The sequence below is a fragment of the Doryrhamphus excisus genome, linkage group LG7 (assembly GCF_037039965.1).
Source record: "Doryrhamphus excisus strain RoL-2023G ecotype Guam linkage group LG7, RoL_Dexc_Guam_v1.1, whole genome shotgun sequence".
Lineage (NCBI taxonomy): Eukaryota > Metazoa > Chordata > Actinopteri > Syngnathiformes > Syngnathidae > Doryrhamphus > Doryrhamphus excisus.
In genome coordinates this window covers 612,367-640,345 of record NC_136363.1, presented here as the reverse complement: position 1 = coordinate 640,345, position 27,979 = coordinate 612,367, and the positions used below count along the sequence as shown (strand labels likewise).

General features: G+C 47.3%; 5 protein-coding genes and 1 long non-coding RNA gene across 11 annotated transcripts; 2 read left to right on the top strand and 4 right to left on the bottom strand.

The window, feature by feature from the left end:
- Window positions 1–16: 16 nt before the first annotated feature.
- slc52a2 (solute carrier family 52 member 2) lies at window positions 17–4,452 on the bottom strand. Its single transcript, XM_058048091.2, has 4 exons — window positions 4,224–4,452; window positions 2,890–3,751; window positions 2,690–2,810; window positions 17–1,060 (listed from the first exon to the last, which is right to left on the bottom strand). Exons 1-4 carry the CDS (start codon window positions 4,351–4,353, stop codon window positions 851–853), a joined length of 1,323 nt encoding a protein of 440 aa, XP_057904074.2. The 5' UTR covers window positions 4,354–4,452; the 3' UTR covers window positions 17–850.
- Window positions 1,355–4,775, top strand: LOC144899506 (uncharacterized). The gene is made up of 3 exons (XR_013627644.1): window positions 1,355–1,386; window positions 1,999–3,731; window positions 4,168–4,775. It is a non-coding gene; the product is annotated as an uncharacterized LOC144899506 (long non-coding RNA).
- A 505-nt stretch (window positions 4,776–5,280) lies between these two features.
- LOC131102418 (uncharacterized) lies at window positions 5,281–8,928 on the bottom strand. 4 transcript variants are annotated; one of them, XM_058048082.2, is made up of 3 exons: window positions 8,782–8,928; window positions 8,337–8,409; window positions 5,281–8,263 (listed from the first exon to the last, which is right to left on the bottom strand). In XM_058048082.2, exons 2-3 carry the CDS (start codon window positions 8,395–8,397, stop codon window positions 5,751–5,753), a joined length of 2,574 nt encoding a protein of 857 aa, XP_057904065.2. In that variant the 5' UTR covers window positions 8,398–8,409; window positions 8,782–8,928; the 3' UTR covers window positions 5,281–5,750. The 4 variants fall into 4 exon arrangements, with proteins under 4 accessions (XP_057904065.2, XP_057904066.2, XP_057904063.2 ...); XM_058048083.2 differs by having other exon boundaries at window positions 8,337–8,405; window positions 8,782–8,837; XM_058048080.2 differs by lacking the exon at window positions 8,782–8,928 and adding an exon at window positions 8,470–8,688.
- A 1,634-nt stretch (window positions 8,929–10,562) lies between these two features.
- On the bottom strand, window positions 10,563–12,272 carry LOC131102425 (G-protein coupled receptor 20-like). The gene is made up of 4 exons (XM_058048094.2): window positions 11,901–12,272; window positions 11,584–11,840; window positions 11,392–11,524; window positions 10,563–11,328 (listed from the first exon to the last, which is right to left on the bottom strand). Exons 1-4 carry the CDS (start codon window positions 12,048–12,050, stop codon window positions 10,780–10,782), a joined length of 1,089 nt encoding a protein of 362 aa, XP_057904077.2. The 5' UTR covers window positions 12,051–12,272; the 3' UTR covers window positions 10,563–10,779.
- Window positions 12,273–13,846: 1,574 nt separating this feature from the next.
- On the bottom strand, window positions 13,847–19,674 carry dgat1a (diacylglycerol O-acyltransferase 1a). Of its 2 annotated transcripts, none has more exons than XM_058048088.2 (17): window positions 19,192–19,674; window positions 18,854–18,941; window positions 18,141–18,196; window positions 17,970–18,055; window positions 17,750–17,802; window positions 16,438–16,543; window positions 16,239–16,367; window positions 16,098–16,172; window positions 15,920–16,023; window positions 15,821–15,859; window positions 15,712–15,753; window positions 15,603–15,647; window positions 15,351–15,463; window positions 15,191–15,256; window positions 14,825–14,912; window positions 14,694–14,756; window positions 13,847–14,601 (listed from the first exon to the last, which is right to left on the bottom strand). In XM_058048088.2, the coding sequence occupies exons 1-17, from the start codon at window positions 19,467–19,469 to the stop codon at window positions 14,455–14,457; spliced, it is 1,578 nt and encodes a 525-aa protein (XP_057904071.2). In that variant the 5' UTR covers window positions 19,470–19,674; the 3' UTR covers window positions 13,847–14,454. The 2 variants fall into 2 exon arrangements, with proteins under 2 accessions (XP_057904071.2, XP_057904072.2); XM_058048089.2 differs by having other exon boundaries at window positions 18,141–18,181; window positions 19,192–19,673.
- A 448-nt stretch (window positions 19,675–20,122) lies between these two features.
- On the top strand, window positions 20,123–23,862 carry LOC131102424 (TBC1 domain family member 20). 2 transcript variants are annotated; one of them, XM_058048093.2, is made up of 10 exons: window positions 20,123–20,540; window positions 20,694–20,748; window positions 20,936–21,066; window positions 21,144–21,224; window positions 21,292–21,478; window positions 21,543–21,644; window positions 21,960–22,101; window positions 22,203–22,387; window positions 22,464–22,576; window positions 23,002–23,862. In XM_058048093.2, the coding sequence occupies exons 1-10, from the start codon at window positions 20,441–20,443 to the stop codon at window positions 23,178–23,180; spliced, it is 1,275 nt and encodes a 424-aa protein (XP_057904076.2). In that variant the 5' UTR covers window positions 20,123–20,440; the 3' UTR covers window positions 23,181–23,862. The 2 variants fall into 2 exon arrangements, with proteins under 2 accessions (XP_057904076.2, XP_057904075.2); XM_058048092.2 differs by having other exon boundaries at window positions 22,999–23,862.
- Window positions 23,863–27,979: the final 4,117 nt, after the last annotated feature.

The following is a 27,979-nucleotide window of genomic DNA, read 5'->3' as shown; positions in this document are numbered from 1 at the left end:
AGTAACCACATTCAAGTAGCGCTCCAAGGGGTTTATTCATTTTTATCAACTCCTATTCCGACAAAATTAGAAAGTGGGGTTTGGCAGTAGTCGGGAAGTCTTTGGGAATGTGACCAATCACAGAAGAGTGCCTGTGCCGGTAGACATGGGAGGAATAAATGAAAAACAGACCTTATTGGAAATCCAAGGAAATGCAGCTGGAGTAGGTGCAGATTCTGGAAGATCTAGAATGCTTTCTGTGCGGGTTGTCGTGTGTAGCTGCTCTATAGTCCGCAACTCAATACAAGGGGCCGAACAATATGTATAATAGGTCCCCTTTAAATGAAGTATCATTATTATTCAATATATAAAAATGCTACCCAAATGCCTTATTCATTGAAATAAATACAAAGGTGAAAAAAGCACATCTATAGTATTAGTCATCTGACGTGACATACATCACGTAATCTAAGGCAAACAATAGACCAGCGTTGACAAATTATTAATAATGTTAGCAAGCAAGTTTCCTTCAAGTTAAGGCAATTTCTTCTGTAAAATGTGCGGCAAATGTATTATTTATGAATGAATGTATGAATTAATAAGTGCAGCTTGTAGCGCTATGTCCCTGAGTAAATAATGTCACATGGCCCCCCTGTGAGCAACCTCGTCGGCCCAGGTTCATTCTCGTGTTTTACTGCACGTTGCAGCCCCTCGGTCAGTGTGAAGGAACACAATGCTGCCATTATCAGACAAGCGGTCCAGTTTGGGGCTCCTGAGGCCAAGACGCCGTGGAACATGCATCAATAAACAGCTGATGCTCCTGTGGGATCTGTCTGTGTGTGTCGTATAGAAAATGAAAGTTCTTATCTCGTTAAGAGCACATGTTCTTGCAGTCCTGTGAGCTTTTGAAGACATTGTAGATGTTGACCAGCGGGAACATGGTGAGCGCGCCCACCAGGGAGCCGGCCTGGATGGAGATGCCACACCACAACAGGGCGGCGTGACCCACCTCGTGCAGCAACGTGCCAATCACCACCTTCAGGTAGGAGAAGAGGCCTGTGAAGATGATCCAGGAGAGCACCTGGAGGGAACACACACGTTCCATTGAGTAACAGCTTGTAAATACTGTATTAAATCACGTGATGTAAATCAGCACATGTACTAAAATATACATGTCTTACTTACTTGTAACCCAGACGGAAAACTAACTTTTATTTTTATGGCTGTTGTTATAGTAATAGTGGTAATAGAAATATTAATTACATTTACCATGCCTAAACCATGTTTGGGCTGTGCTACGTCACTAGGCCACGTGACGGCGCGCCACCAATCAGAGCCATGTATATAGTCCGGAAGTGATTACACACCGGAAGCGGTGATGGACACGCATGGGAAGAGTTGTTGCAGGTTTGTCAAAGTTGTCGTCGTTGCAATTTACAGTGTAAAAGTGTCAACATAATAATACATGCGTGGTCGGAGTATAGTATATAGTATAGGGACCGTCCATCGGCGCCACGCTGCATTGAAAGGAGCAGTGGTTGATTAGAACTATGGAGTTGATGAGTGTTTGTTTGACATCTCCTTGCTAACAGCATTAGCAGCGTTTTATTAGTAGCTTTTTGATATCAGCCTGTTCTCTCAATGTTCCATGGAATTATCTCGAACTTATTGTGGTCTGAGGCATTGTAAGACATCTTTTGTGGAATAGTTGCTACCATTTAACTGAGGAACTTAACGCACTTTAAGGTGATTGCTGCTAAACTTTGTCTGCTATACACTGTACACTGCAAGATTAAGGCTACTTTTGATTATTACAATGAATAATATCATATGGCAAATATTTATTGTACAATATTGAAGTTATGATACGACTTGTATTATATATGTATGTATGTATATATATATATATATATATATATATATAAGAAGTAACTTCAATATATATGTATGTATATATGGAGTGATTAGAATGCTTGTGTGTGCACATTGATGAATTTATGCTGGTCCTATTTTATATAGGCCAGGTTTAGATGGTGAGCTAGCAACTCTGCATGAAGGCAACCCGCCTAAAGCTTGAAGCCCGGATTCTTACCTGAGGAGAGCTGGCATCCACCTGCTGTGGTCAGGCTGGTAGGAGGCTTTGCAGCCGTCCCTTTTCTTCTGTCCCTCTCGTTTGTATTGTTCTACGTTTGTTGCACATTATAATATATGGTACCGCCACAGCTTCAATTGTGTGTTTTGCCTCTTTCCTCTCACTCCCAGAGCCGAAATCTGGATTTTCTTATTCTAGCCTAGATCTTGCAATTACCCTTTGTTTGTGCATAAAGCTACTGTAATATGGCATTGTACATGCTACATACTGTATGAAAACCTACAATGGTACAATGAAAACATTATCTAAATGGCCAAAATAGAACAAGCTGTTGTCTGCTGCTTTCTGTTTATACTTGCCTGGAAAACTCTGAAATCAGACCTCTTAATAAGGCTGCCTAAATTATTTTCACAATACTGTCCATCGAAAACAATGTGTTATCTTTGGTTGCACCAAGAGTGAGGTAGGCATTTAGGCAGATAATGTTGTGAAAAAAAAGAATCCATGAATGTTGAATGTGATCATAGAGTCCTGAATACAACATGACACGAGCGACTGTTATACGCCACTTGAACACCAGGTGCCGCCAGATCAGATGCATTTCGGAAGACTACTCACCACTAACGCACTCCCAGCAGCGTTCATTAGTGGAGGACACGGACTGCTGACCGCCAAAGCCATGAGGTAGGCAGCAAAGACTACACCAGCCAAAGACAAGCAACCCAGCCCTGCTGAGGACCTGGAAGACAAAGCAAAGACCAAACCTTAGATCGCAGCCACACTTTGAACAGTGAGCCTGTGACTGCTCAGTGTTTTACCTCAGGATCACAAACATGGCGATGAAGCAGGCCAGAGGGTTGGCAATGTTCCCCAGAACCACAGAGAGGTGAAAGGTCATGGTGCCATACGGCAAGCAGGTGTAGCTCTGGACGGACGGCAGGATGCCGTTGGTGAGAGCGTTGGAGATGGCGAGCAACGCCAGCAAGTAGATGTTGTGCATTGTCCAAAATGTCCGCGCGGGCGCTGGCTCCTGCAGCTGCACGTGCTCCTCGGACACCTGTGATCCTCCGTTGCTCAAGGGGTGGGTCTCGTCCACACTCTTAACCGGAGTGGACACAGCGTCAGGACAAGGGGGAGGAGCGTCCTGTTGCGACACATCCACCAACCGCCGCGTCAACGCCAGAAAACTCAAAGCTGAAACGCACAGCATGACAAACAAGAACCAGAAGAAGTTCTGCGCCGGGAAACGCTCTTTGAGATAATGCGGCTCCGTGGTGCCGTTGACACTCTGACACTCCAGCTTGCCGACGCCCTGCCCCAGGGCCACCACGCACGGGAACAGGGCGCTCAAGCCCTGCCCGATGAAGAAGGTCCGAATGTACTGCGGCGGGTAGCGGAACATGAAGGGCAAAAAGGTGACGTTGGACGTGCAGCAGACAAGAGACAGCACAAAGGTGAAAATGAGGAAGGGCACGGACCTCTCCTCCCCGGCCACCACCACCTTGTGTGCCCAGAAGATGGCCAGCAGGGCGGACGCCACCACCGCCAACGCCTGGATGGAGTGGATGACCAGGCGCTCGTTTAGACGGCCTGGGGCGCAGTGATGGGTGATGGTTACGGCAATTGGACCCAGGTTCCCGAAGGCTATCAGCACTGACAGGTAGGCGGGTAAGTTCCAACCTGCGGAACAGGAAGAAGCAGAAATCTTGATACTACGAGATATTGGAATTTCTAGAGCTTACAACTTGCATATACAGTGTACGCTTTGAGGTGGGAGTTTGCACAAGATAGCTAAAGCTCGCTAAATTTAATTCAGAGGGGAAAAACATATTAGATGCTGTTTATTAGTAGGACACTAACTGTATTATTATACTGTGTTATTGTATTATTATACTGTATTATTGTACATCTGAAAGTTGTTGTAAAATAAAAGTTGCCGCTACACTTCACTCATTAAATTGTCATAATTTAAATATATATTGTTCAAGAGAATGCCAATATTGAGGTTAGTGTGCCCCTCAAGCTAGCTACTATGCTAGCTTAGCATGATCCGGTGAAACTAGCGATGTTTACTGAGAATTAAACAATACGTTTAGGTGACAAAAGCAAAGCTGGAGGGTCGAAGGACAAACAAGAAGAGGACCCCACTGACCTTCGGGCATATCTCCAACGATCACTGGGAGCTCGACCCACAAACTGTTGACGGAAATCCAGGACCCCATAGCGAAGAGAGCCATGAGGCAGTGGGTCACCGCCGCGCTGCTCCACCAGCTTGCCGACATGACGCCGCAGACCCGGACAGAAAGAAGACGGAAATAAGTGTACGGGGACACTTTTTTTAGACAACCGCGGATGAACTTTTGCCCCTCCACACTAGATGGAATATTAACAATGGTGGACACTTGACTGGAGTTCCCGCCCCTTGAGGTGCGTTCACGTACTCTTCGTAATATGCGAAATACAAATTATGTCGTCGCTGTTCCTTTCGCTTCTGCAATCAGGCTAATTTTACTTCTGTTATTTGATTTGGAAGTATACATTACATATGTACATATTATATTGTAATCGTGCTCAACGTGACATGAAAAATAGGTGTTACCGTTTCAAGGCAGCCGTGAAGGCATCACCATCGGAGAGCAACAGTTAGCTAAGATGTGTACGTTCGTTTTATAAAAGATGACAACTAAGGAGGGCGGCATTTAGACAATAAACCTCATTCATCTTAAAAGTCACAAACATCGTTCATCTGACACATGACGTCAACTGAATTTGACATTTTTCTCAACACCTTTTTGCCTTACTGTGTAAAAGACGTTTTCCCCTTATTCTGTCTCCTCTCAATACAATGCATTAACATTTGGCACAGTGAACCAAAAATGCTTGCCTCTCCCACTAAATGCTTTTATAAGCATGAACTCATGACTTGGCTTCTGTTTCAGAAGTGTTGACCTTGGAGTTCTACCAGCAAAATATTGACTTGCTTTGCTTAAATACTCTCAACAGATGTGTTATGAGGCTCAAACCAAACAGACAAAAATATGCAAAAATAAAAGAATATATACAGAAACGCCCGAGTGGTTAGCGCGCAGGCCAATGAGTTCGATTCCACCCATGACCATCTCTGTGTGGAGTTTGCATGTTCTCCCCGTGCATGTGTGGCTTTTCTCCGGGTACTCCGGTTTCCTCCCCCATTCCAAAAACATGCTAGGTTAATTGGCCACTCCAAATTGTCCATAGGTATGAATGTGGGGGGGAATGGTTGTTTGTCTATATGCGCCCTGTGATTGGCTGGCCACCAGTCCAGGGTGTACCACGCCTTTTGCCCGAAGACAGCTGGGATAGGCTCCAGCAGCACCACGACCCTCGTGAGGATAAGCAATAGAAAATGAATGAATAGATATACAGAATTGATTTAATGGTCTTTCTAGCTCTCATAATTATTCAGTTGTCGGGAGATAGCCGTCACATGATCAAATCATTTACACATGCATTATAAAATGAAACATACATGTCAGGAAAGTGTGCCATATCAAAAGCATAAACACATAATGGGTACAAAAATAAAGATAAGGGAATTATTGGCTTTTTAAAAAATGAAAATGCATGTACAAAGGTTTATAGTCACTAAAGAAACACTCGTAGAGATAACATGATCTGATTATTTACGGCTCACACTGTATTAGATGCCATTCAAGTCGGGCTGGCTGCTTTCACTTGGAACGCTAGCGGCAGCGCCTTGCATGTTCTGCTGCACAGGCTTAGGCATTTTGGACTTTATCGGGGCCCAAACAAGAGAGTATCCCGGCTTGATGCGAGGGAGCGCCAGCTTCAGCTTGAGTATCATGTCGGTGCTGTTGCGAAACACGCGCCTCAAGTTGGGGTCCGTGTTGTTGAGGACCTCTCTCTGATAGACGATCTCGCAACGGATGGCTTCCCGCTTCACCAGTTTGGATTTGTCATTCAAGCGCAGCAGCATCTTGTCCACGTCCTGCTGGGACCTGCATGGCCCGCCGTTCGACTGAACGTTGGCGGTGATGTATTCCAGATCCATGTTCTCTGGGTAGACTTCCTTATTGGAAGCGCGTCTTACTTGGACTTTTCCAGGCTTTTCCCTACGGTCGACTTGCTTCCTCGCTTGCCAGCAGAAAGAGTTGTCTGACTCGGCTGAGCTCAAGTTGTCATCCGCCGAGCTGTCCGACGACGATGACGTCTGCTTGTGCGGCGAGTCTTTGCGGTGGCCTTTCAGGTTGCTGAAGGGATACTCGGCAACCAGAGTGGAGAACTTGCAGAACACCAGCTTCCGGTTTACATCAGTCGAAGGGACGTTGGCATAAGTACCACCCGGCAGGAAGAGCTTCAGGTGCTCCTCGGTGACGCCGGCAATCACCTTTATGACCCTCTTTAAGAAAACCCGAATGAGGTCCCTGTTAGTTTGCCACTCGCCGCAGAACTGATAGACGCCGGAGAAGGTTTTTTCTTGCTCAGGGAATTGCAGAAAAACATTGGCGACATGGTCGGGTTCCAGCAGAGTGGACGGCTCTTTGGACCAATCCAGGAACTTTTGGTAGAGGCAAAGCAGGTACTGGCTGAAGAGGCAGTACTCTCCCGCGCTAGTCAGGAGCTGAAGGTAAGGGCCGACGATTTTGCAGTAGACAATGGCGAGAGCACACACGATGCTCTGGATGACAGAATCGCTGGCGTCTGCGGCGGCGCTCTCCAGAATGACATTTGGGCATTTGTCGTTGTTGAGTGACAGCATGTCCAGGAAGAAGATTCCCACCTCCTTGTGATGGTGAGTGAGGCCGGCTGCTACCTCAAAGTAGCTGCTGAAGCGACCTGCCGACGACCTGCCGATCCTGGATGGGTTGCTCTTCTCCTGGCAGAACGCCACCCAGTGCTTCCTGTAGTTGGGCTTGTCTGCGCTGTCGGGGTTCAGGAGGTCATGAGCCATGTGGATGTAGCGAGACGTGGCGCTCTCAGACAAGTTGACCATGTTCTTGAAGAGCGGGTTGGTGTCGCGGCCCAGTTTCTGCCCCGTCGAGCGAGTGATCTCGTCCTCAAATGCCATGACGTGCCGCTCCACGGTGCTGTGCAAATCCACCAGGAAATGGGCGTTGTGGTACAAAAACAGCAGCGGGGGGGCCAGGGCGACATTCTCGCTGACCGCGTTGAGCGCTTTCTCAAAGTCTTCCATGACTGGATGCTCCTTGCATGTCAGCGTGTACTGGTTTTTCAGCAGCTCCAATGAAATGCCTTTGCAGTCTTCCGTTTGGCCGCGACACACACTGGACAGCTTCTGAACAGACAGCAGCGCCACGTCGAGCAGTGACGGCGACTCTTCGTCTTCAGAGTCCCCTCTGCTGTCGGACACGTCCATGCCATCCTCGCTTGCATCACAATGAGGCGCGACTTTCCTGACAAATTGGACTGAAGCCATCTTCACGGACTCCTCACCAAGAGGAATTTCATAGTCTTCAGATTCCTCCTTGACGGCGACTTTGTCAAAATGCGGGTCTCTTTTCATGCGTTTCTTTGCCATCAATTCAAAGGTGCTGCTTCTCGACTTCACCAGTTCAAATGGACTTTGGAGAAGATTTTCCATGGTGGTATTCTTCCTGTGGCTTCTCGTTTCTGTATTAACGTAGGACATTTTTAGCTTTTTGATCTTACTCTTCAGGACTTTATACGCTTTCACAATTTTCCCATCTTTACAAAATTCTGGGTTGAAGTTTCTAAGCCAAGTGACCAAGTTGATGGGCGAAATCCTCTCCCTCGTCACAAAGTTGCTCAACTCCAGAATCAAGCCGTTCGTCACTTGGATAGATTTGGCCTGTTGGGAAAAGTCTTTCATTTTCAAAAGATGTTCCCGTTCCACTCCGATGCTGTCGCATATGGGGCCGACAAAGTTAAAGTTGACGTACGATTCCAGAAATGTCAGCCTGGCCTCACCTTCCAAACTCAAGTTCGCTGAACTGCCTCTTTCAATTAGCTGCCGGAAGTCAGCTGACCGGTGAGCTGGGAAGATCCTCTTCAGCCAATCAATCACGGCAATCCATGGGAAGTTATTGTCCTCCTTCATCAGCCCGACTTGAATTAATATTCTATTTTTGCAAACTTCTTTATCGAGATCCAATCCTTCCCCCGACTGAGGACCAATGAAGTCTGCTGTCAGCTTCCAGTAATACTCGTCTCCTGAAAATCACAAACATTGGCTGATTAGGCCAAGGTCATTTCTGTAGTGGAATATCCACGTCTTTGTACTTACTCAGGTTAGCTTCAGTTACAGCTGCTTTTCCACTTAGAGAGTGACTTCCGTTCGCCTCCATTTCCAGCACTTTCTGTCAACAAACACAGTAAATAACCTAAATCTCACCCAAATGAAGACGATGTAAACTTACTGCTGTATTCAAATGAGTGGACAACGACAGCAAGTTTAGTGGATACGATCTCAATCAACTACTCAGATATCTAACCTCATAATTGATTCTATTTATGCGCGAAAAAATAACAGCGTTTAGCCCTGCACACGAGTGGTGCGCATTGTTGTTAGCCACACCAGCAGCTAAAGTTAGCATCAAAGACAGCAGTCTGATGATCGAACACCCTCTATTTAGTGCTGCTGCTGCTGCTGCTGCTGTACACTTTCTGTATGACTGAATAACATTCAGGCTACCCGAATAACATTTGAAACGTTAATCTTTTTATTTTACCGTAGAAAAGTCCCACACCACTGCAACGCGTCTTTGCTGGTCGCTGAACCCCGGAAGAAAACACCACAGTGTGATTGGACAATACTATAAAAGGCGGGGCTTAGGCAAACGTTCCACCAATCGCAGGATTCCTATGCATAGCTCTCCTTATGCTAGCCGTTTAGTAGCAACTGCAGAACCGCTCATTGAGGCTTGGACAATAGATTGTAAACTGCTGAAATAACGTATCTTTTAAAATATGATGGTTGGTAGTATTTAACGTCGGTTCACACTTACGTAATTAACGATTTTTGTCTTAATGCCGCGTGTTGTAGTTTGCTTCGTTAGCTAGCTGTAGCGCTAGCTTGTCAATTGGCCTTGTCTAATTGGTTTTGTCTTATGTTGTGTTATGAAAAGTTAGTATTTTCTTATTTTTTTAACTTAATTTGTCTTAAACGTTTGGGTCTGGCAATATATAATACCACAAGAGCTTCAAGGTAATTTCATAATACGAGTATTTTTTTTGGGGGGGGGGGGTTCTGATTACATTAAATGCTATTGAAGAGTTCATTTTTTATTCTGTATGCTGTAGGAAAAGCATTTCTGGGGGCAAAACTCAGCAAAAGACACAAAAGGCAACATATAAAGTGAAAAAGCTGACATTTCTTATTTTTTTAATTTAAAAACATGAAAATATCAAAGTGGCCAACAGTTTTTTTTAGCATGTGACCCTCGGTTGAAAAAGTTTGGACACCCCTGGCCTAGAGGTATGCGTCATTTTGTCTCTCTTGTCTGTCCCTCAAATAAATAACAAATACTTCAGGCACGGCTATTGTTAGCATGCTATTTCAGTGTGTTTGGTGTACTGCTTATAGCTGAGATGTTATGTTGCTAAACTGCTGAGCTAAGTTAGCCATTGCCACTAATTCATGCTATTGTTAGAATGCTATTTCAGTGTGTTTGGTGTACTGCTTATAGCTGAGATGTTATGATGCTAACTGCTGAGCTAAGTTAGCTATCGCCACTAATTCATGCTATTGTTAGAATGCTATTTCAGTGTGTTTGGTGTACTGCTTATAGCTGAGATGTTAGGATGCTAACTGCTGAGCTAAGTTAGCCATTGCCACTAATTCATGCTATTGTTAGAATGCTATTTCAGTGTGTTTGGTGTACTGCTTATAGCTGAGATGTTAGGATGCTAACTGCTGAGCTAAGTTAGCCATTGCCACTAATTCATGCTATTGTTAGAATGCTATTTCAGTGTGTTTGGTGTACTGCTTATAGCTGAGATGTTATGATGCTAACTGCTGAGCTAAGTTAGCTATCGCCACTAATTCATGCTATTGTTAGAATGCTATTTCAGTGTGTTTGGTGTACTGCTTATAGCTGAGATGTTAGGATGCTAACTGCTGAGCTAAGTTAGCCATTGCCACTAATTCATGCTATTGTTAGAATGCTATTTCAGTGTGTTTAGTGTACTGCTTATAGCGTAGATGTTATGTTGCTAACTGCTAGCTTTATAGGCATTGCATTACAGGAGACGAATATCATTAATTATTCACAATAATATATAGTTAAAGTCAAATTGGGAATTATTAATTATTTGAGAAGTGTGTATCAAACTGGTAGCCTTTAGCCTTAGCATTCAGGACCCAAGAAGTAACTCTCAGTTCCCCAAAGGTTGGTGACCCTGGTGGATATTTGCTTCACTGAGAGAGGAAACACGTGAAAGATTGTCTAATAGCGAGAGGAGCACTCACTCTTGCTGTCACTGAAACAATTCTTTTTGAAGATGTCTCACTTTTAATGTTTTGGCCATATGTTTTTAACCATTTTTACTGTACATTTTTAACGTATTCATGACCAACTATGAAACCATTCATACATTTGAAATCAACTCAGAAATCACATGAAACCACTGGCTTTCACCAAAAGACACGACTTGGACGTCTTCAAATAGATCCCCCAGTGCGGTGCCCCTGCTCGGAAGTGTTTGATCAGGATGATCTTCTCCTTCCATCACTGGTGTCCATGTTTCTGCTCCATGACGGCGGCAGACGTGGGTGCTGTGGTCAGCGTGAGCGTGGCCACCCTGTGAGCTATCGCCAACGCAGCGCCGGTGCTCTTGTTGAGCCCCGCCTCCCCTCCTCTCCTGCGGGTTCTCCACACCCTCTTGAAGCTGTCCGTCACCAGGCAGTAAACCACCGGATCCAGGCAGCTGTTCAGGCTGCTCAGCGTCACGGTGACGTGGTAAGCCAGCACGTCACCCGTGCCGGGGCGACCCCCCGCTCCCGTGTGGACGCCGGAGTACACCAGCACCTGGCGGACGTGGAAGGGCGTGAAGCAGACGGTGAAGATGAGGAGGACGGCGGTCAGCAGCCTGACGGCGCGCACCCTCCTCCCTCGTCTGTGCTGGTGGGCCATCAAACCCCCGCCGGATGAGAGGAAGCAGGCCACACGCAGGGTGAAGCCCACCACGGCCAGCAGCGGGAGGAGGAACTCCAGGATGGTGAGGTACAAGAGGGCAGGAAGGAGGGCGCAGGAGGTGCTCAGCTCTAGTGCAATGGTCTGTAACAGGGTTAACATTTCTTGTAATTTATTGTGTGTGTGTGTGTGTGTGTGTGCACTGACCTGGAAAGAGTAGGTGACCACCACCGCTAGAGTCCAGACGACCACACTGACGCACCTGGCCGCACCTGCGCTCCGCCACGGATGGCGCGTGCTGGAGGCGTGCACCACAGCCAGGTAGCGGTCAATGCAGATGCTGCCGGGAGACGAGCGTGAAGAAGGATGGACGGAGAGATGGAGCGAGGTGCCACCCACCTGGTGAGGAGGAGGATGCTGCAGTACATGTTGACAAAGTAGCTGAAGGCGTGCACGTAAGCGCAGGCCTCGCACCGTCCGCCGCTGTGGTACAGGGCGATGCGAGCGGGCAGCGACAGCGCCACCAGCAGGTCGGCCACGGCTAAATTCACCGTGTAGACCACCGACGCCGACTGCGAGCGGGGGCGGCCGCAGAAGATGTACAGAGCCAGGCTGTTGAGGAGCACGCCCAGCACGAGCATCACGCTGTTGCACGCCTGTGAGGTCACATCGTTACGCAAGGTACGCACTTTTCAGGGTTTCCTGCGTGGCCTCACCATGAGGGAGACCCACACGGCGTAGAAGTCGCGGTACAGCTGCATGTCCAGGTGAGCTACCTTGTGCAGGTAGGGCGCCCCCCACCCGCTGCAGTTGGCAGGGTCAGAGGTCACGGGGGTGTCTGAGTCCAAATGGAGCGGGAGATCCATTCGGTACCTTCATCATCATGACAAATGACGGAAACAACATAGGAAAACTGTAGAATGTAAGTCACATTATTATGAATTTTCATAGTTCTTATCTTTGCTTTATGTTGAATTATATCTACCGTACTCTCAATAGACTTATATACTCGTACAGTATACAGTAATGCAGTATACAGTACTGTACCCGTTAGACCCAATAGCGCCCCCAGTGGTTAAACGTAGAACAGTGCATGTCAAAATGCACATGACCGAGAAGTGACCTCGGAGGTCAATGTCAGCAGGAGACAATCCAGAGTGAGGAATTCTGGGAAATCTAAACACGCTGCTCATCAATCTTGATGTGCTGGCTGGAAGGATGTGACTCTTTAAACAACATCAAGTACCTTGTGCGTTACTTTAAACACCGCGTACAGTACTCAGAAGAAGAACCTCCACCTGTCACATCACTGACATGGATTAAATATCCGAGTGGTGCGTCCTGTTTGTCGGAGCTTTGCTTTGTGGAAAATGTGTTTATCTTTTAAATGACTACAACGCAGACTATAAATAGGGCAATAAAAGTCAGAGGCGCGGCTTTTGCCAAAAGAGCAGGACAAGTCGCTTTCTTGCTTCTTGGTCTCCGTGCGAAAAGTTGCTAGCGTGTTCCTAACATGCTGACATGCATCGTGCTGAGAAACCTTGCTAATATGTTGAGTTGGCAGCGTGAGCGTGGCAACGGAGAAGAGCGGACAGCAAAACGTTGACCAAAGACCTCTTAGGCAGTAAGACTATTTCTATGACTGCGTACTGGAATGTGCAAACCTTCCATCGCTACTAAGGTGGCCAGCGGCCTCCATTATTACTCAAGTATCTCAAAGACTAAAAAAAGACTAAAAAAGGTTTCAGCATCTTACCTGACAGAAGACAGGAGGTTAGTCAGATGGGATGTGAAGCAGGCAGGCACACTGCCGCTCCTGGGAAGATGTGATATTCATACACACCTCCCACTCCCGCCTCCTTTTCCCTTCCCAAACTCATGTCAAATACAGCCGAGCCTGGGATAGGTTCCAGCTTCCCCGCCAGCCCAAGCAGCGGATTAATAAGGCTAGCGACAGGAATAATAAGTGGAATGTAAATGAAACGGATGTCAAACAATACAAGTTCAATCAAATGAAATATAGCCTTTAGCTTTAGCCAGTGTCAGCTTGGAAGAAGTTCTGGGGGGCGGGGGGGGTCTAGCTTGACGTGACTCGGCGGCATTTTCCATCGGGGGCGGTACCTCTGGGTGGTGGTCAGACATCAGACAAGCGTAAGAAGATGAATGGAGAGAATTTAAAGCAAATCAAGTGAAATACAGTCATTAAGGTGGGATAGGCTCCAGCTTTACTGTGACCCTGAAGCAGCATAAAAAAATAATCTGACACAGTCACCTTACCAAACAAATGAAACGTGTATAAAATGTTAGAAAAAAGAAAGATTATTATCGGCGTGACAAACAATAAGCAAATGAAGTTGATGAGAAGTTTCCTCTGGGGTGGTCCCGTCCTCTGCAGGTCTTCCATCTCTTCGTGTAAACTCAGCACTCGGCGAGGAATAATAGAGCCAAACAGGCAAAGGAAATATTAGCACGTTTCCATAGCGACAGGCCCATGAAGGGTCCTTTCAAGTGTGCCACCTTTCATTTAGCGCAGACACTCTTCAACCGCCTTAGTTTATAGAAAAGATACATTTCTCTTTAAGAAGTTTTCAATCTGTCGTGGTGGCGGCCATGTTGGATTGAAATGTGGCGGGGGTAAAAAAAAGCACGTCACTCCCAAAAATCCGGTTGGAAGAAAAATGTATTAAAGCACACATTTGCATGATGGGTACATTATTCTTCATTCATCTTTGAATGACTTACAGCTGCTCAATTTGGCTACATTAGTACACGGATGACATCTGAATGTACTCATGACATGATTTCATCCTCGGTATCTGGCCTGTCTTCTTGCAGCAGTTAGTGATAACTGGTGCTTTATTTCTCACCCACCTTCCCTGAAATGTTTGGCAGTAAAAGAGAGAGAGCGCATCTGTTGGTCTCAATTGGGAAGCAAAAAGACGACTTGATGAATCTTGATGGCAAAACCAGAACCGAAAGAGAAGATTGAGGAGCATGCATCTCAGTAAAGTGCAAAGCATTCATTGGCAAACTGGGTTGGCACATTATTGCAGCGGTCATGAACAAATACACAAAAGAAAGGCATGAACACACATAATGTGGCATGGTTGCATTGTCTTGTGGTTGTGAAGGTAGGAAAAAGCGGATTTGCTTATTCGACGTCTCCTTGGGTCTTCACGTTTCTTATCTTTGGCCATTTTCTAGCCTTCTTGGCAACCATGGTCCCAGTAAGGCTCCCTGCAAAGCTCCGTTCCGCTGGCCTCAGCAGGGCTACGTGCTGTGGCCGTGATGCATGACGTAGTAGTCATGCACGTACATCAACACAGCCACCGGCTGCCCGATGATGAGCGACATCCACACGGCCGCGTTGCCGTAGATGCCGTTCAGGAAGCGTCCCACAAACCAAGCCAGGGGAACCTGGCGGGGACACAAACATTCATAGAAGGGTGAGATTTGGTGCACAACAAGCAGAGCAGCTGTGTTTTATGTTGGGGGGGGGGGGGCTTCACCTGAGCCATCATGCCCATGAAGGCCCACAGTCGGAACATCTTCAGAGGGACACTCACCAGATACTGAGGAGCAGAGCGGACATGAATCAGCCAAAGTCAACACAAAGAAGGCTTTTTAACGTGGAGCTTACCTCGTGAAAAAAGGCGGACACCAGGAAGACGGCCGTCTGAGCCAGAAGCTTGTTGACCCCCCTCCTTAACATGGGCTTGTAGAAGTGTCTAAAACACACGTTGGTCATTGGAATGAACAATACATTGCATGATCAAGTCTGGTGTGTTCTAGTGACCCCTAGTGGCCAGTGGTGGCAGTTCATCCAGGTCTTGTTTCCTTAGTTACATTTCTTGCTTGGAAACATTTGCATTAATATGCATGTTTTGGACTAATAGGCCGTAGTCAAGCACAAAGCAGCAATTGTTGCTGAAAAAGGGAGGGAGTGATGTTGGAACGGCGATGGAAGAAAACAGGAGCGGGCGTACCTAATGCTCTGGCCGCTTACCTCAGACACCACTTGTGAACCGGGATGTTCCAGTTGGCCCAAAAGTAAATGACAGTCTCAGAGTTCCTGCAGCGAGGATGAAATACACCATGTGACGGCATCGCATAGATTCTACCACGCCTGAACTCACCACCAACCCCCCAACCCCCCTTGAACTCACCACCAGTCCCTGTAGAACTCTCTGTCCCCAAACTGTAGCAGCTCAGCCACAAAGTTCATGGAGGAGTGGAAAAACCAGTAGAAGAATATCAGCCAGATCAGATGGTTGGGAACCTGAGGAGAAGAGGAAGAATGCAAGAACAAGGAAAGGAGGGAGGGGAGAAGTAGGAAGCGCATCAGGAAAGGAGACAAGACAGAGGAACAAGGAGGAGAAGAGAAGGAAAGAAGGATGAATGTACACTGCGATACTCACAGCCAGCTTGAGCAGACGTTCCACCATTCTAGAAAAATCCATTTCCTGTGAGAAAGACACGCAATGACCACGGCTGTAACGTTGAACAGGAGACAGGCTGGCAGTCTACCTGGAATGGCTTCATGGAGTTCTGTATGGTGGGAACCATCCACTGTGACACGTGAACACAGCATTAGCGCTGGCTATCATTGTGGATGTTGCGTTTGTGCTGACGTTACCTGCTGGATCAATCCCACCAGCAGCTGCATGAAGAAGAGCTGCGAGGAAGAAGCACATGTCAAGCCGCCCACCTTCAAATCAAACCAGTTCTGTCTCACCATCTCAAAAAGCCTCCTGATGAGGAAGCGCTTGCGTATCCGCGGCGACCTGGGGAAGTTGAGCTGGTAGCACAGCGTCGGGGCGAACACAAAGTAGTAGACGTCTGAGGAAAAGGAAGACCCAGGAGGTTTCCACCATGGACCAAAGTACAGTGAGAGAATAGTGTTGCCTCTGCACCTCTGTGGGTGAGGTTCCCGGGGTAGGAGACGTGGGTGTGCACGGCTGAGCCATTGGACTGCGCCACAGATGGACCTGCACATGCAAAAACATTAGCAATTTTAACCCGGCTTCACGTGCGCTTGGTTAGAAAACACTAACAGGAGTTGGAGCGAGTCAGCTTCTTGGCTTTGGCTTGTCTGATCTCACGGCACCAGCGGTTGGTGTCTTGGTAGGAGTACAGCTTGAGGAACAGCACGGTGTAGATACCCAAGGACAGGATGCCACCCACTGACGCACAAACATCACACGGGGAAATCATCACTTTTTCATGCCTACGCTGTCTGCACCAGCGACCTACCCGGGGTAAAGGAGGTGACGCTGAGGATAGTTGCAGAGGGGAAAATCAACAGCGAGGCCAAGTTGAAGATGTGAAAAATCCAGCCGCTCCTTTCGGACAGGGTTCCCTGCGGAGCACACGCAACAAGATGACAAAAGTGTTAGACATTTACAGCCGTAGTGTTGGTAATGTGCTGGTGTGGCCACAAGGGGCGCTGTGGCACAAGGACATCAATATAGCTTCTGCACTCTGTGTGTATGCCCGCGGCCCCGCCTCCACGCCCAGATAAAGAGAATGTATTACTGAGAAAAGGGCTCACCCTGTTCATGCCATTGTTCTCTGGGACAAACACAGTGAACCTCTTCCTGCCCGTTTGGAGACACACATGCACATGGCAATATGTTGCATCATCAAGCACATTGTCATTATTGGCGTATTGAGTAGTTTCTGTATTTATCCCAATCCGAGTGGCCAGGATTTCTCAAGGGGAAATCTCCAAACACAGAACGGATCCAAAATAAAAAGCCATAAAAGAACCACTGCTCGCGCCAAATGCCCGTCAACTTTCATCATTGCTCTCATGCAATGTTTTGGAGGTTTGGGTGCTTTTGAATCATTCCCGAATGGAGCATGTGGGTGTTGCTGCGTTTGCTCCTGTCAGCCATCACAGATGTTAGCAGTGAAACGGAAACATGCTGGTAAATAAACAGCACATGAAAGCCACCAAGGCCCATACACTACTTTCAACTCTTTCATGCTAACACCATGATGCAACCGATCCTGTCACCCTTATACAAATATCACATTTGATGCCTTTGTGATGTGCATTCAATGAACTAGCTCGTTGTGCAGAGAGAAATTGTACTTTTGGTAGAGAAGGGACGATACGAGCGGGATGAATGTAATGACAGAGGAGCAGAGATACCACTGGTATGTAACAACTACTCACGCTTCTACCAGTAGACAGAAACATTGTTTACCGCAATTGTTTGGACAATCTCAAACTCAGTGGTCATTTGAGGCTACTCATCTTTGATTGGAAGGTCACCAGCCTAAGATGAACAGCTCCAACATAATCATCCCGATAAGGACACTAAAAGTCTGCCACCAATTCTGCTCCCCTACAAAGTCAACTGTGTTAAATGGCTATGCTGGCTAATAGAAATGTAAAGGTGACTATATGACTTCATGTCTAGACGGCTCTAATAGTGATTTAGAAGATAGTGTTGGCAGCTTTTCTATGCCATAACAATGAAAATATGCCATTTATAAATTAGGAATCCTACTTCACAGACGAACCGTGGCAGGCAGGGGCCTACTGTAGTGAACTCACCACAGCTAGACGTCTCTCAATGTACAAGGCTGCTAATATGAACACATTGGACACTGGAAGACAAGAACAAAGAGGCAACAACAGATGTGAACTTTGACAGGAATAGCAGAGTTTATGACTACTTGGACTTGAACCAGCTCTGTTCTTGGCTTTCACATAAGTGGGTTTATGCCATACAAGGCCACATTCAGGCACTGTATAAAACCATAATATGTCGTACCGATGATGAGGCAGGCGGCGGGCCAGCTATAAGGGTCCTTCAGGAAAAGAGACACCACCTGGATGGGGTCTACCAGGATGCCATACCTGCCCAAGAGACGTTACATGTCAGCTATTTCAATGCAGGTATCCGCTACATTGAAAGAAATGTACAAAAAAAATGCTCACTCACTTTATAATGTTCTCCAGGAAGAGGCGTGCGTTACTCAGCACCTGACAGAGGAGGCGCTGTTTTCATCACTCATACCAAAAAAAATGTAGGTTAATTGTTTATTGCTCAATAACAAGGCCAAGGTGGGGCTGATCTTTTAGATAAACCTTTATGGTTTCCGATGAATTAGGTCTGACTTAAGATAAGGAGGCGTGTGTGCGATGGTTTTTCAGGCTCGTCCAGTACTGAGCTGTGAAGCAACTCCTTTGCAAACAAGTCACCTATGCTTTAGTGACCTTTAGTGACCAAGCGGGCAACAACAACATAAATGCAACACATTAGCAAAAACATTCATTTTTTCAAATCCTTGACATCCAGAGGAGTATCTGTACCCAGTATGTGCCCACGAGGTCTGTCTACGGCTGTCATGAGGCCAATGAGGTCTTTTGTGTCTGGTCCCTGGTGGCCACATACTACTACCACTAATAGAAATACATGAAAAACTCCTTGCGTGAAAAGTGTGTATGCCATTAGCTACTTTATGCACCCTTCATTCTATTCATGGGCCTAGGGTGTTTTATTTTGGGATCAAGGTTGACTGGTATGCACGCCTATCAAAACAGCACAATTGAGTGCACGACGCTGTCAAATTTTTAGTACCTAAAATAAATCCTGATTAGCAATACTACCGTACGACAGGCCCCGGAGGACCTCACATTTGGGGTTGCACTCACCAGCATGACAACACACCAGTTGAGGATTCCTCTGTAGTTGCTGTAGCCGCTGGCTGAGCTCAGAAGAGACTCCTGCAGGACATGGCAGCTACGAGAAAACCAGACGTGTGCCGTTTAGTGCATGGGTCATGGGCATGGCAAAACGTTGGGGTCAAACATGTAAAAACAACAAAGTGTACATGGTTGTAAGAACTGGCATCAACAACAGCAAAGTGATTTACACACAAACAAAATTATATCATCTGCGGTGGAGGTAACAGACGAAATGATCTAACGAGTTTATCATGTGAAAGTGGATGTAGCAATGTACGATCGTGACGGGTGTCCTCAGAGGTTACCTGAGCCCCTCACTGATTTCGTCCAATGGGCCACTTGACTTTCTCCGGTTGCCAATGGGCTGCCGCCCTTTCTCCCCGTCCGCCTTCCCGCTGTTATTGGCATGCCTCGGTGCCTCGTCCGGCTTCTTTTTAGCGGGACACGGAGGTGGTTTCTCCACGCCACCATTGTGCCACTTGCCCCCGTTGGCTTGCTGCTTCACACCGCCGCCACCACCCCCAGAAATAGTCGTCCGTCTTTGGCGGGCTGTGGGCCCTCTCATCTCGGCCCTGTCGCTCATTCAAGCGGCTGCGATCAGAGGGTGTTCACGGACTGGACATGTCCTTTGCTTGCTGGCGTCCCCGGAGCGGAGGGCGTGCGGGACGCGGTTACAAGCGTCGTGTCCCTGCCGGAACTTGTAGGAGGCGTTTCATCGCCGCTGCTAAGCTCAAGGTGCAATTATCATCTGACGGGTTGCCAGATGTCATTGATATCCCCCCTATAAAGAGTGATATCTTCCGGGTGGCGTTCCCTTACTCGGCTGTTACGTCACTAACAGGCCACTAAACGCAAGATTTGATCGATTTGTTTGTTATAAAAAAGAATTATTTCGTAACTACATTTAAACCCTTATTGTGAATATCGCTGATCCCCCGTTGTCCAAACGTATGATGCCAAATTAAATCGGAATAAAACAATTTTAAGTATATGTATTTTTATATATATTTAGAGGAGCACATTCTTTTCAAATGTGCTAAAATTACCGTGATTTTTATATTCTTGCATTTTACATGGTTGTAAGTTTCATTTTCACCACAAGATGTCAGTAGAGAATTGATTTACAGTGGATGACTAATTCACTAAATGAAGCGTCTCGGGAAGTAACTATTTTTTTAAAAACAAAGTGTAGGTTTTCTGTCTGGGATTAAAGAGTAAAAAAATCAAGTGTAGGTTTTGTGTCGATCAGCACTAAAATGACTGTGATCTCGAATGGCCGTGGTAAGACACTTAAAGGTAACTGCCAAGTTTGCTTGAGACCTGTGCTATCCATCGGCCAATCACCTTCGACGTTTTAGTCATGCTCACTTTTTGACCAATCGTAGCGTAGGATCGTAGTTTGGTTTAAGTTAGGTTGGCCCATGTTCGGTCTCAGCTGTCTTGTAAAGACTAATCAGAAGTTGCGGACAATGGCATGAAATAGTTAGCGAGTTTAATTCGCTTTTATTGTCCATGAAACAACCTTTTCGCGTGGTTGAGATACCTTAATAGGGAATGAAAAAGCCCAAGCGGAAGAAACACAATATCGTAGGAGTTGAGGTAAATGGAGCTGCCGAGAGGGGAAAGTCAACCAACTGTTTAGCAAGCAAGCAAGGTAAACCGTGAAGCTTTCCGTTTCCTCGCTTAAATCGAACCCATGCCACTCCCTGCCGTGTTTGCTATTACATTGTATTTACTTCAATGTACTTAATGATGTGTGCTTGCCAGTGTTGCCTACGTGGCAGTGTCTGATCTTTCCCCTTCACAGATGTCCACTGTGGGAGGAAACAGAAGTTGGCTGAGATCCACCAGGCTTTGAGCAGGTGGGTAAGATGAAGATGTCATTCACTTATCAGGCAACATTTGTAAACAAGCAAAAGCCAGCAAACAGCTATGCTTGTAAAAGTTAAAATCCTTTATCAAACTTACAGAAATACCTGTCAGTGTTGTATATCTGTGTAACGCCTAAGGACAATGTACTGTATTTTTTCTAAACAATGCCTTTCACAGCGATCCGGTGGACGTCGAGACCCTTAGGAGGGCCGCTGTCAGCCAGGGAGGACTGCTCACAGGTGAACTGCGAAGAAAAGTGTGGCCCAAACTACTTAACATCAACGTATATAAACTACCACATAAGCCTGGTTAGTACTTCACTGCATCAGGGACACATTGAAATGAAGGGCCCACATAAAACAACAATTGTCTTAATACTTTGCAGGCAGAGATGGACGAGAGAACCACAAGGACTATAACCAGATTGTTATGGATGTCAGGAGATCCATGAAACGCTTCCCCAAAGGTGGATACATGTAGTCAGATTGACATGGGATGATGTCTTGATTTCAGCCTTGTTTCATCTCCCTCAGGTATGTTGTCTTCTGAAAGAGCCGTCCTGCAGGAACAGCTCATTGGCGTCATACTGGAGGTTTTAAGATGCAACCCGCAGCTCAACTACTACCAGGGCTACCACGATGTGGCCGTCACGCTGCTGCTGGCGGTCGGGGAGCGGATGACTATCGCAATGCTGCACACCTTATCCAAATACCACCTCAGGTAGGAGGTTTACTCCTGTGTGTGTTTTGGAAACGCTTGTCTTGACAGTACTATGTCCTTCTAGGGATTTCATGGATCCTACCATGGACAGCACCAAACATATTTTAAATTACTTGATGCCATTATTGGAAGAAGTGGACAAAGAGCTTCATGACTTCATGATAAGGTACAAGTTATCGCTAAAACTACTCCTACACCGGGTGTGCCCAATCTATACTATTTGCTATATTAATAAATATAGAAAATATATTCCACATTTACATATTTTCCATGTTTAGAGCGGATGGTGGATCTTAAAATGACTTGGATATTTTAACAGTAGCTCGCAGGCATCAACGTTGTGTGCACAATCGCCACTAGAGGGCGTTCAAGTGCTGACCCGGAAGCTGCACAGTAAAAAGGAATGCGCCATTGGTGTCACGTTGTTTCCCTGAGTGTTTTCAGACACAACCGCGGCATGATTGTATTTGCTTGCTCTTAGAGCGGAGGTGGGGACCATCTTTGCGCTGTCCTGGCTCATCACCTGGTATGGACATGTCCTGTCAGAGTTCAAACAGACGCTGAGACTCTATGACTTCTTCTTGGCCTCCCACCCCATGATGCCCATCTACCTCGCCGCTACGGTAATGGCAGCAACGTGAATGTGGGAATGCAAATAAAGCATTTTGTCAGTGTGTTGGATGCCATTCCTTCAGGGATGAAACCTCCTCCTCCGTTTCAACAGATTGTGTTGCACAGGGAGAAGGAGGTGAAGCAGACCGAATGTGACATGGCCATGGTGCACCTCCTCCTCTCTCGCATCCCCCAGGATCTCCCTTACGAGCTCCTCATCGGCCAGTCCCAGGAGCTCTTCCACCGCTTCCCTCCCTCCTCGCTGGCCAAGAGGGCGGAGCTGCGGTCCCGTAAAAGGTGGGGAAGGTCAAAGCCCCCCGGCACATTGCCTTCTTTGACTCCACGCACAAACTTTTTATGTGTTGCTCTCCAGCCAGTCCATGAGCACCTTCAAGACGTTTCAGCTCTCCACGCTTCACCAGAGACCGGACTCTGTACTCCAGCGCCTCACCATGTCCTCCTTGTCCTCCACGTCATCCAGACGAGGTAAAAACAGCCACACGAGTCTCGCTAATTATTGTCAGAGAGCACAAGCAGGAGTTTAATTTTAGAACAAACGCTGTTGGCTCACACACAAAGGCAACCCCCCCGGGACAATCAATAACAAGTAAACAAATGCTGCAGCACCTCGCAAGTCCAAATTTAAATAAAAGAACACCAAGGTGCAATATTCCCAGCAGGTACTTCAATGCCTGGGAATGTAAATGATGCGGCCCCACCCTTGCGTAAATATCTGTGCCTCAAAATGTCATCTTTCCTTGTTTCCATCCAATTATACCCCCCCCCCCCCCCACACACACACAAAATGCGGCTTGCAACTTTAAAGGATCCCATCTGACCAACCCACCCAATTGTCATCTACGTTTACCCACTCCCCACTCCACCCCACCCTTGTTCTGTGCCCGTAGCAGCTCGTCACTCTGGCCTGGATGTGGCTTTGCCCCGGGACGGAGGCCAGCGTTGGGGGAAGGGGAGCAGGATGGTGAAAATGGCCGTGTGGGGGCTGTCGGCGACGCTGGGGGCGGCCGTCCTCGCCGTGGCTCAGACCGCCTTGGACTGGGGACCCGACGTGTTACTGCAGCTCTTCTGACGCTGCCGGGGGTTCTTTGCAGGGTCTTTAAAGGCCACACGGGCTCATGTCCTCGCGTCAGGAGGTGACGCTGATATGATGGAAGGAACTTTATTGAAGTCGCTGCCCAGTGGCACGAAGCGTTGGCATCGCTCGGCTTTAGGCGCCTCTCTTATGCATGGGTGCGTGTTTAAAATATAGAAATGGATATGTAGATTTAGAAGCCAAAAAGTAAAAAAAATGAAGTGGTGAAAGCTTTCTGTGGAGAGCAGAAGATGACAAAGGTAGGTTCTGTGTTTCCACAGGTGTCGGTGAAGCTAATTCCTACCTCCATGTGTGTCATGTCACAGGAACATTTGGGCATCTCACCGATTTGACCTCATTTAATGGAAGAAATTGTGACTTTTGTGTGGCAAAACTGACTTATTGGAATATAATGGTGGCGTTGAGAAACCAAGGATGGATTATTAATAATACAGACAGGCAAAGCACGGTGAAATATTGATGGGCTTTTCACGAGCATGCGGCCCAGCTGCATCTGTTAGCACAAGTTTGCCGGAGTCGGGGCGCAGCCCTCCCTCGTCTCATCAGGCGAATGGCGAGCATGTGTCAGCTGCTAGCTGTGCTGATTTAACGTCGCAGCGAAACGTGTGAACTCGCACCGTCTTTAAGTGCAGCTCATCAAAACAAACACGTCGGGGGAGGTGGTGGGAAAAAAAGGGGGGCAAAACAAGAGTGCTAAAAGGTTAGTTTGACCTCGACGTGCGCGTCTCCAGGGCAGCTTGAGGCAATCAGAGCAGAGTTGCTGAGCGGAGTAATTAACAATCCAGTGGATCTGTCGCTCATTACTTGGCTCACCGTAGAACTCACTGGTATTGTTCATCACGCTTTCATTAGGCCGTGTGTGTACCTTCATGCTATTGTTGCATGGAACCCTTGCTTGGGAAATAGTCCACAAGGCTAATGGACGTGCGTATGGCATCCATGGAAAGCATCTTGCTTTTTACTTGATGCTGCAGAAATGTTAATGACGTGTGTCCGACAGCTGCTCTCTCAATGACAAAACTACACTTTGTGCTTGTCTTTCCATGTATGACTGCTTTAATGCGTATCGTTTAGATGTGAGATGGACGTGTCATCAAGACTCGTGTCATCAAGACTCGCTTATGCTGATTGAAGCAGAAGTGGTGCTGATGCCAAATCGTAATGAGGATTTAAATTCCTGCTCTCGGCATGCCCTCATCTTCACACGCATCTGCAACAACACCTGCACTAGTTCCCTGGCGGTGTTAATCAAGCCAGCTCCAATGAGTTGGGGTCTTATTTTAACACGTGAAGTCCCTTCCATGGGGGCTGTCTATGCTAGCCAACAGCATCTATCATGCTGCTTTCATGCTACTATATTGCAAATGAATGGTCACCATTACCATTACTAGGTGAACCTCCTTGTGCAGTCCTACAGATGTTGTCTCTGCAGACTCAGCTGGCGGCCCCCTGAGAATGTAGGTCATGTATTGGTGCGTTGGGGGGGGTAGACGTGGAGCATCTGTCTTGACATGGAACGTCTCTATGTTAGTAGATAGGCATCAGGTGGATGGTAGTCCCGACTGCACACCCTCGACGCGCCCCCCTCCCCAACCACAAGGAGTTGAGCCGCAGATGTAGCCCTGATGTGAACGTACACCCTGGAGGTGTCTGGACGTCCTCACACGCCTTGCTGACTACTTGTTGGCGCCCTAAACGTCAGCTAATGTCAAATGCTGGCTTTTGATTCTAGCGACCTCATGTGACCTCACTAGATCTGCATGTTGGCTTGTCTGTGTGCACTTCCTGGATCACGTAGAGGTGTGCACAATACCACACCACAAGGTGGCGCTGTTATTAAACCCCATTGTTTGGATTGACTTGCGATTTCTCGCACAGCACTGTCCTAGGCAACGCTGGTAGAGATGGATGGATGGATGGACGGACGTAGGTCATGGAATGACGACTGAATGGATGAATGCAGTGCTCCTTGGATGAAATGTACAACTTTTCTCTCTGGAAGGAAGTCTGGCTTCACCCAAGCTTTTACTGTCTGCACATTTCCTACCCCTTCCCCCTCCCTCCCCCATTCCCACTCAACCCTTCGCTCTGTCATGGATCAGAGAACATGTCGCAAAGTGCTTTGCAAGGCAACACGTGTGCAGCACGCCCCTGCATGCTGATGGGACGCTGCGGCTGGTGCTCTGCATCTGCATCTCCATCTGCATGTGTTATGGTCCATAGTGAGGAAGTACACTACGTTATACTGTTACGGTCCATAGTGAGGAAGTACACTACGTTATACTGTTACGGTCCATAGTGAGGAAGTACACTACATTATACTGTTACGGTCCATAGTGAGGAAGTACACTACGTTATACTGTTACGGTCCATAGTGAGGAAGTACACTACGTTATACTGTTACGGTCCATAGTGAGGAAGTACACTACATTATACTGTTACGGTCCATAGTGAGGAAGTACACTACATTATACTGTTACGGTCCATAGTGAGGAAGTACATTACATTATACTGTTACGGTCCATAGTGAGGAAGTACATTACATTATACTGTTACGGTCCATAGTGAGGAAGTACACTACATTATGCCGTGTACTGTATTACTATGACAAATGAGCCTTGTTTGGATAGAAAGTCAGACTTTGACAACCAGGGTGTCAAAACACTTGCGCCCCACCTCCAGCGCTTTGGAGCGTCCACGCTAACTGCAGCTGGTGGGATCTTTGCAAGTGGAAACTTTTCCCAGCGTCTGGCAACGTGTCGTATTCTGAATCTCTGATGACCCCCAGGCCTCATTAGGCTGAGAGCAAGGTCGTGGTCATGCGGTCCTACGTGTACCTTTTCTGCTTTCTGCTCATGCTTTCCCCACAGCGTGGACACGAGGGGTCACCCACGGGTCCCACTTGTACCAACCCCCACCCCGGACCTCACCTCTGTTTCCACGGACCTGTCGCCCCAACTGCCATCAAATATTCATCACTAGCTCCCAAACAGACCATCTTGACTTTTTACAAGCTCTGAGGATCTTGCAGCCGCCTCTCCTAATTTCCACTGCGGAGGTGATTGATGTGACGTTTGTCACAACAAAAACGTGGAAAATGGCGAGTCCCAAAATGTATCCTCCATGTGTGCTATTTTGCCGACTGATTTCCCACATCTGCAAAAGTTTCCTGGCTGTGACTGACTGAGAAAGTGTCCCGGCGACATTGTGATGACGTCTTGTTAATCTCCGGCTGACTGGCTGTCAGTGTTTCGCTCATCTCCCCGTCCGCTAATACACCCGTGGCGCCCAGCCTGAGATGGCGACTTCATTTCTAAGCTTCAATTGGATCCGTCCGTGTTGAGCTTCCTGCGGAGAAGCACATCTTTTAATTATTTAATTTTTTTTTTACAGCGGGGACGCATCAATCTGTCTTAAGTCACATGGGCTCCAGCTCATGGCCTTCATTTGGAAAAACGCCTCGTGGAAAAATGCACGTTTGCAAAATGTCAACAAGCGTTGCGTGTGCATCTTGCCGCGGTCTGCTTGGAGTGTGTTTGCCAGCACATACGTGTGTGTGTGTGTGTGTGTAAGAAATATGAATTTGTTGGTAAATGTCAAGAAGTTGGCAGTCTAATGGTCGGTCTGACAAATGATCCATAAAGCCACCAAGTGATTGGCTGAGAGATTGTCATTCATTCTAATGCAGCTGTCATGGTCACACTGTGTGTGTGCACGTGTGTGTGTGCGTGTGTGTAGAAGGAAGCAAGGCAGTCACGCAGTTGCAGTTTAATTCCAAGTAGTATGGACTTGCTGGAGTTATACGTTTGGGCACTTTTCATCAGCAGACAAGAACCCTGTGTCCGCCTTCCTAACCTGACTGGTGATGTAAGACGTGGCATCTGTAAAGCTGAACCTTACATCTACTTGCATCCTACTGTTCCCTGCATTGGAGGGAATCTATTGCATAGCCTGATCCAAAGAGCAGACAGCATTTGTGTTTGATGTACGTTTCAATCTACGTTCCTCGACAAAGTCCCACCTATACAACCCCCCCAGGCCCCCTCCCTCCCTTGGACTGCACATATTTGCATGAAGTTCCACGTGTGCGTAGGGCTACTGGCTAAAAGTTCTAAAGCAGCTTCACTCGGTTGGAGATGAAGGGCGGAGCAGCGCCAGACATCACAAGTAGAACTCCATCAAAAGAAGGTCTGGCCAAGATTGAAGGGTGGTCAAAGCGCCCGGTGATCAAGCGAAGCCTCTTGGCTCATCAGCACTTCCTGTAAAGAAGCCACATTGGGCCGGAGAGCAAACCAGGAGCACGCCATACCGGAGCCTCGGCCGAGTGGCTGTCCTGGCGGCCATGTGATCCATGGTCCCAAAGGGGAAAAGAATCCAAACTGACACAAAGCCCACATGACCGCAGATTGCGACATAAGCGCTTGATTACGCTGTCACAACCCGGAACGTCACGTCACTCGCTCCCGCCTCGGAATTGGCTATCGGCTTAAGATGCTTTCCCGCCGTATCGTAATTCATATCCGCCGTCTGTTAATGCAAACCGTGCTCGTGCTCGTGCTGGGGGGGGGTATACGCCCTTGATGGCCGCATCTCCTGGTAGAGCCGCTGATCCTGTCATGTGACCACGCCATCGGACACGGGTCGAGATGAGAATAACCAGCATCGTAGCAGCCGTGTGGCGCCGTGATGGATTGGCTTTTCATGGCCGCATTTTCCCTATTTTCCTCCTTTCATCCCCTTGATGCCTCCTTTTTCATTCGCCGTGACCCCCCCCC

Coding starts and splice junctions, on each gene's coding strand:
- dgat1a (XM_058048088.2), bottom strand. CDS start 19,469: ATGAGCGACAGGGCCGAGATGAGAGGGCCCACAGCCCGCCAAAGACGG. Junction 18,056..18,140: donor TTCCTGGAGAACATTATAAA/GTGAGTGAGCAT, acceptor TCTCTTGGGCAG/GTATGGCATCCTGGTAGACC. Junction 17,803..17,969: donor CGCCGCCTGCCTCATCATCG/GTACGACATATT, acceptor CTTGTCTTCCAG/TGTCCAATGTGTTCATATTA.
- LOC131102424 (XM_058048092.2), top strand. CDS start 20,441: ATGAAAAAGCCCAAGCGGAAGAAACACAATATCGTAGGAGTTGAGGTA. Junction 21,645..21,959: donor CTTCATGACTTCATGATAAG/GTACAAGTTATC, acceptor GCTTGCTCTTAG/AGCGGAGGTGGGGACCATCT. Junction 22,577..22,998: donor CTCCACGTCATCCAGACGAG/GTAAAAACAGCC, acceptor CTGTGCCCGTAG/CAGCTCGTCACTCTGGCCTG.
- slc52a2 (XM_058048091.2), bottom strand. CDS start 4,353: ATGTCGGCAAGCTGGTGGAGCAGCGCGGCGGTGACCCACTGCCTCATG. Junction 3,752..4,223: donor CGTTGGAGATATGCCCGAAG/GTCAGTGGGGTC, acceptor CCTGTTCCGCAG/GTTGGAACTTACCCGCCTAC. Junction 2,811..2,889: donor GCCATGTTTGTGATCCTGAG/GTAAAACACTGA, acceptor TTTGTCTTCCAG/GTCCTCAGCAGGGCTGGGTT.
- LOC131102425 (XM_058048094.2), bottom strand. CDS start 12,050: ATGGATCTCCCGCTCCATTTGGACTCAGACACCCCCGTGACCTCTGAC. Junction 11,841..11,900: donor CCGTGTGGGTCTCCCTCATG/GTGAGGCCACGC, acceptor GTGACCTCACAG/GCGTGCAACAGCGTGATGCT. Junction 11,329..11,391: donor TGGTCACCTACTCTTTCCAG/GTCAGTGCACAC, acceptor ACCCTGTTACAG/ACCATTGCACTAGAGCTGAG.
- LOC131102418 (XM_058048081.2), bottom strand. Junction 8,264..8,336: donor TGTAACTGAAGCTAACCTGA/GTAAGTACAAAG, acceptor TGTGATTTTCAG/GAGACGAGTATTACTGGAAG.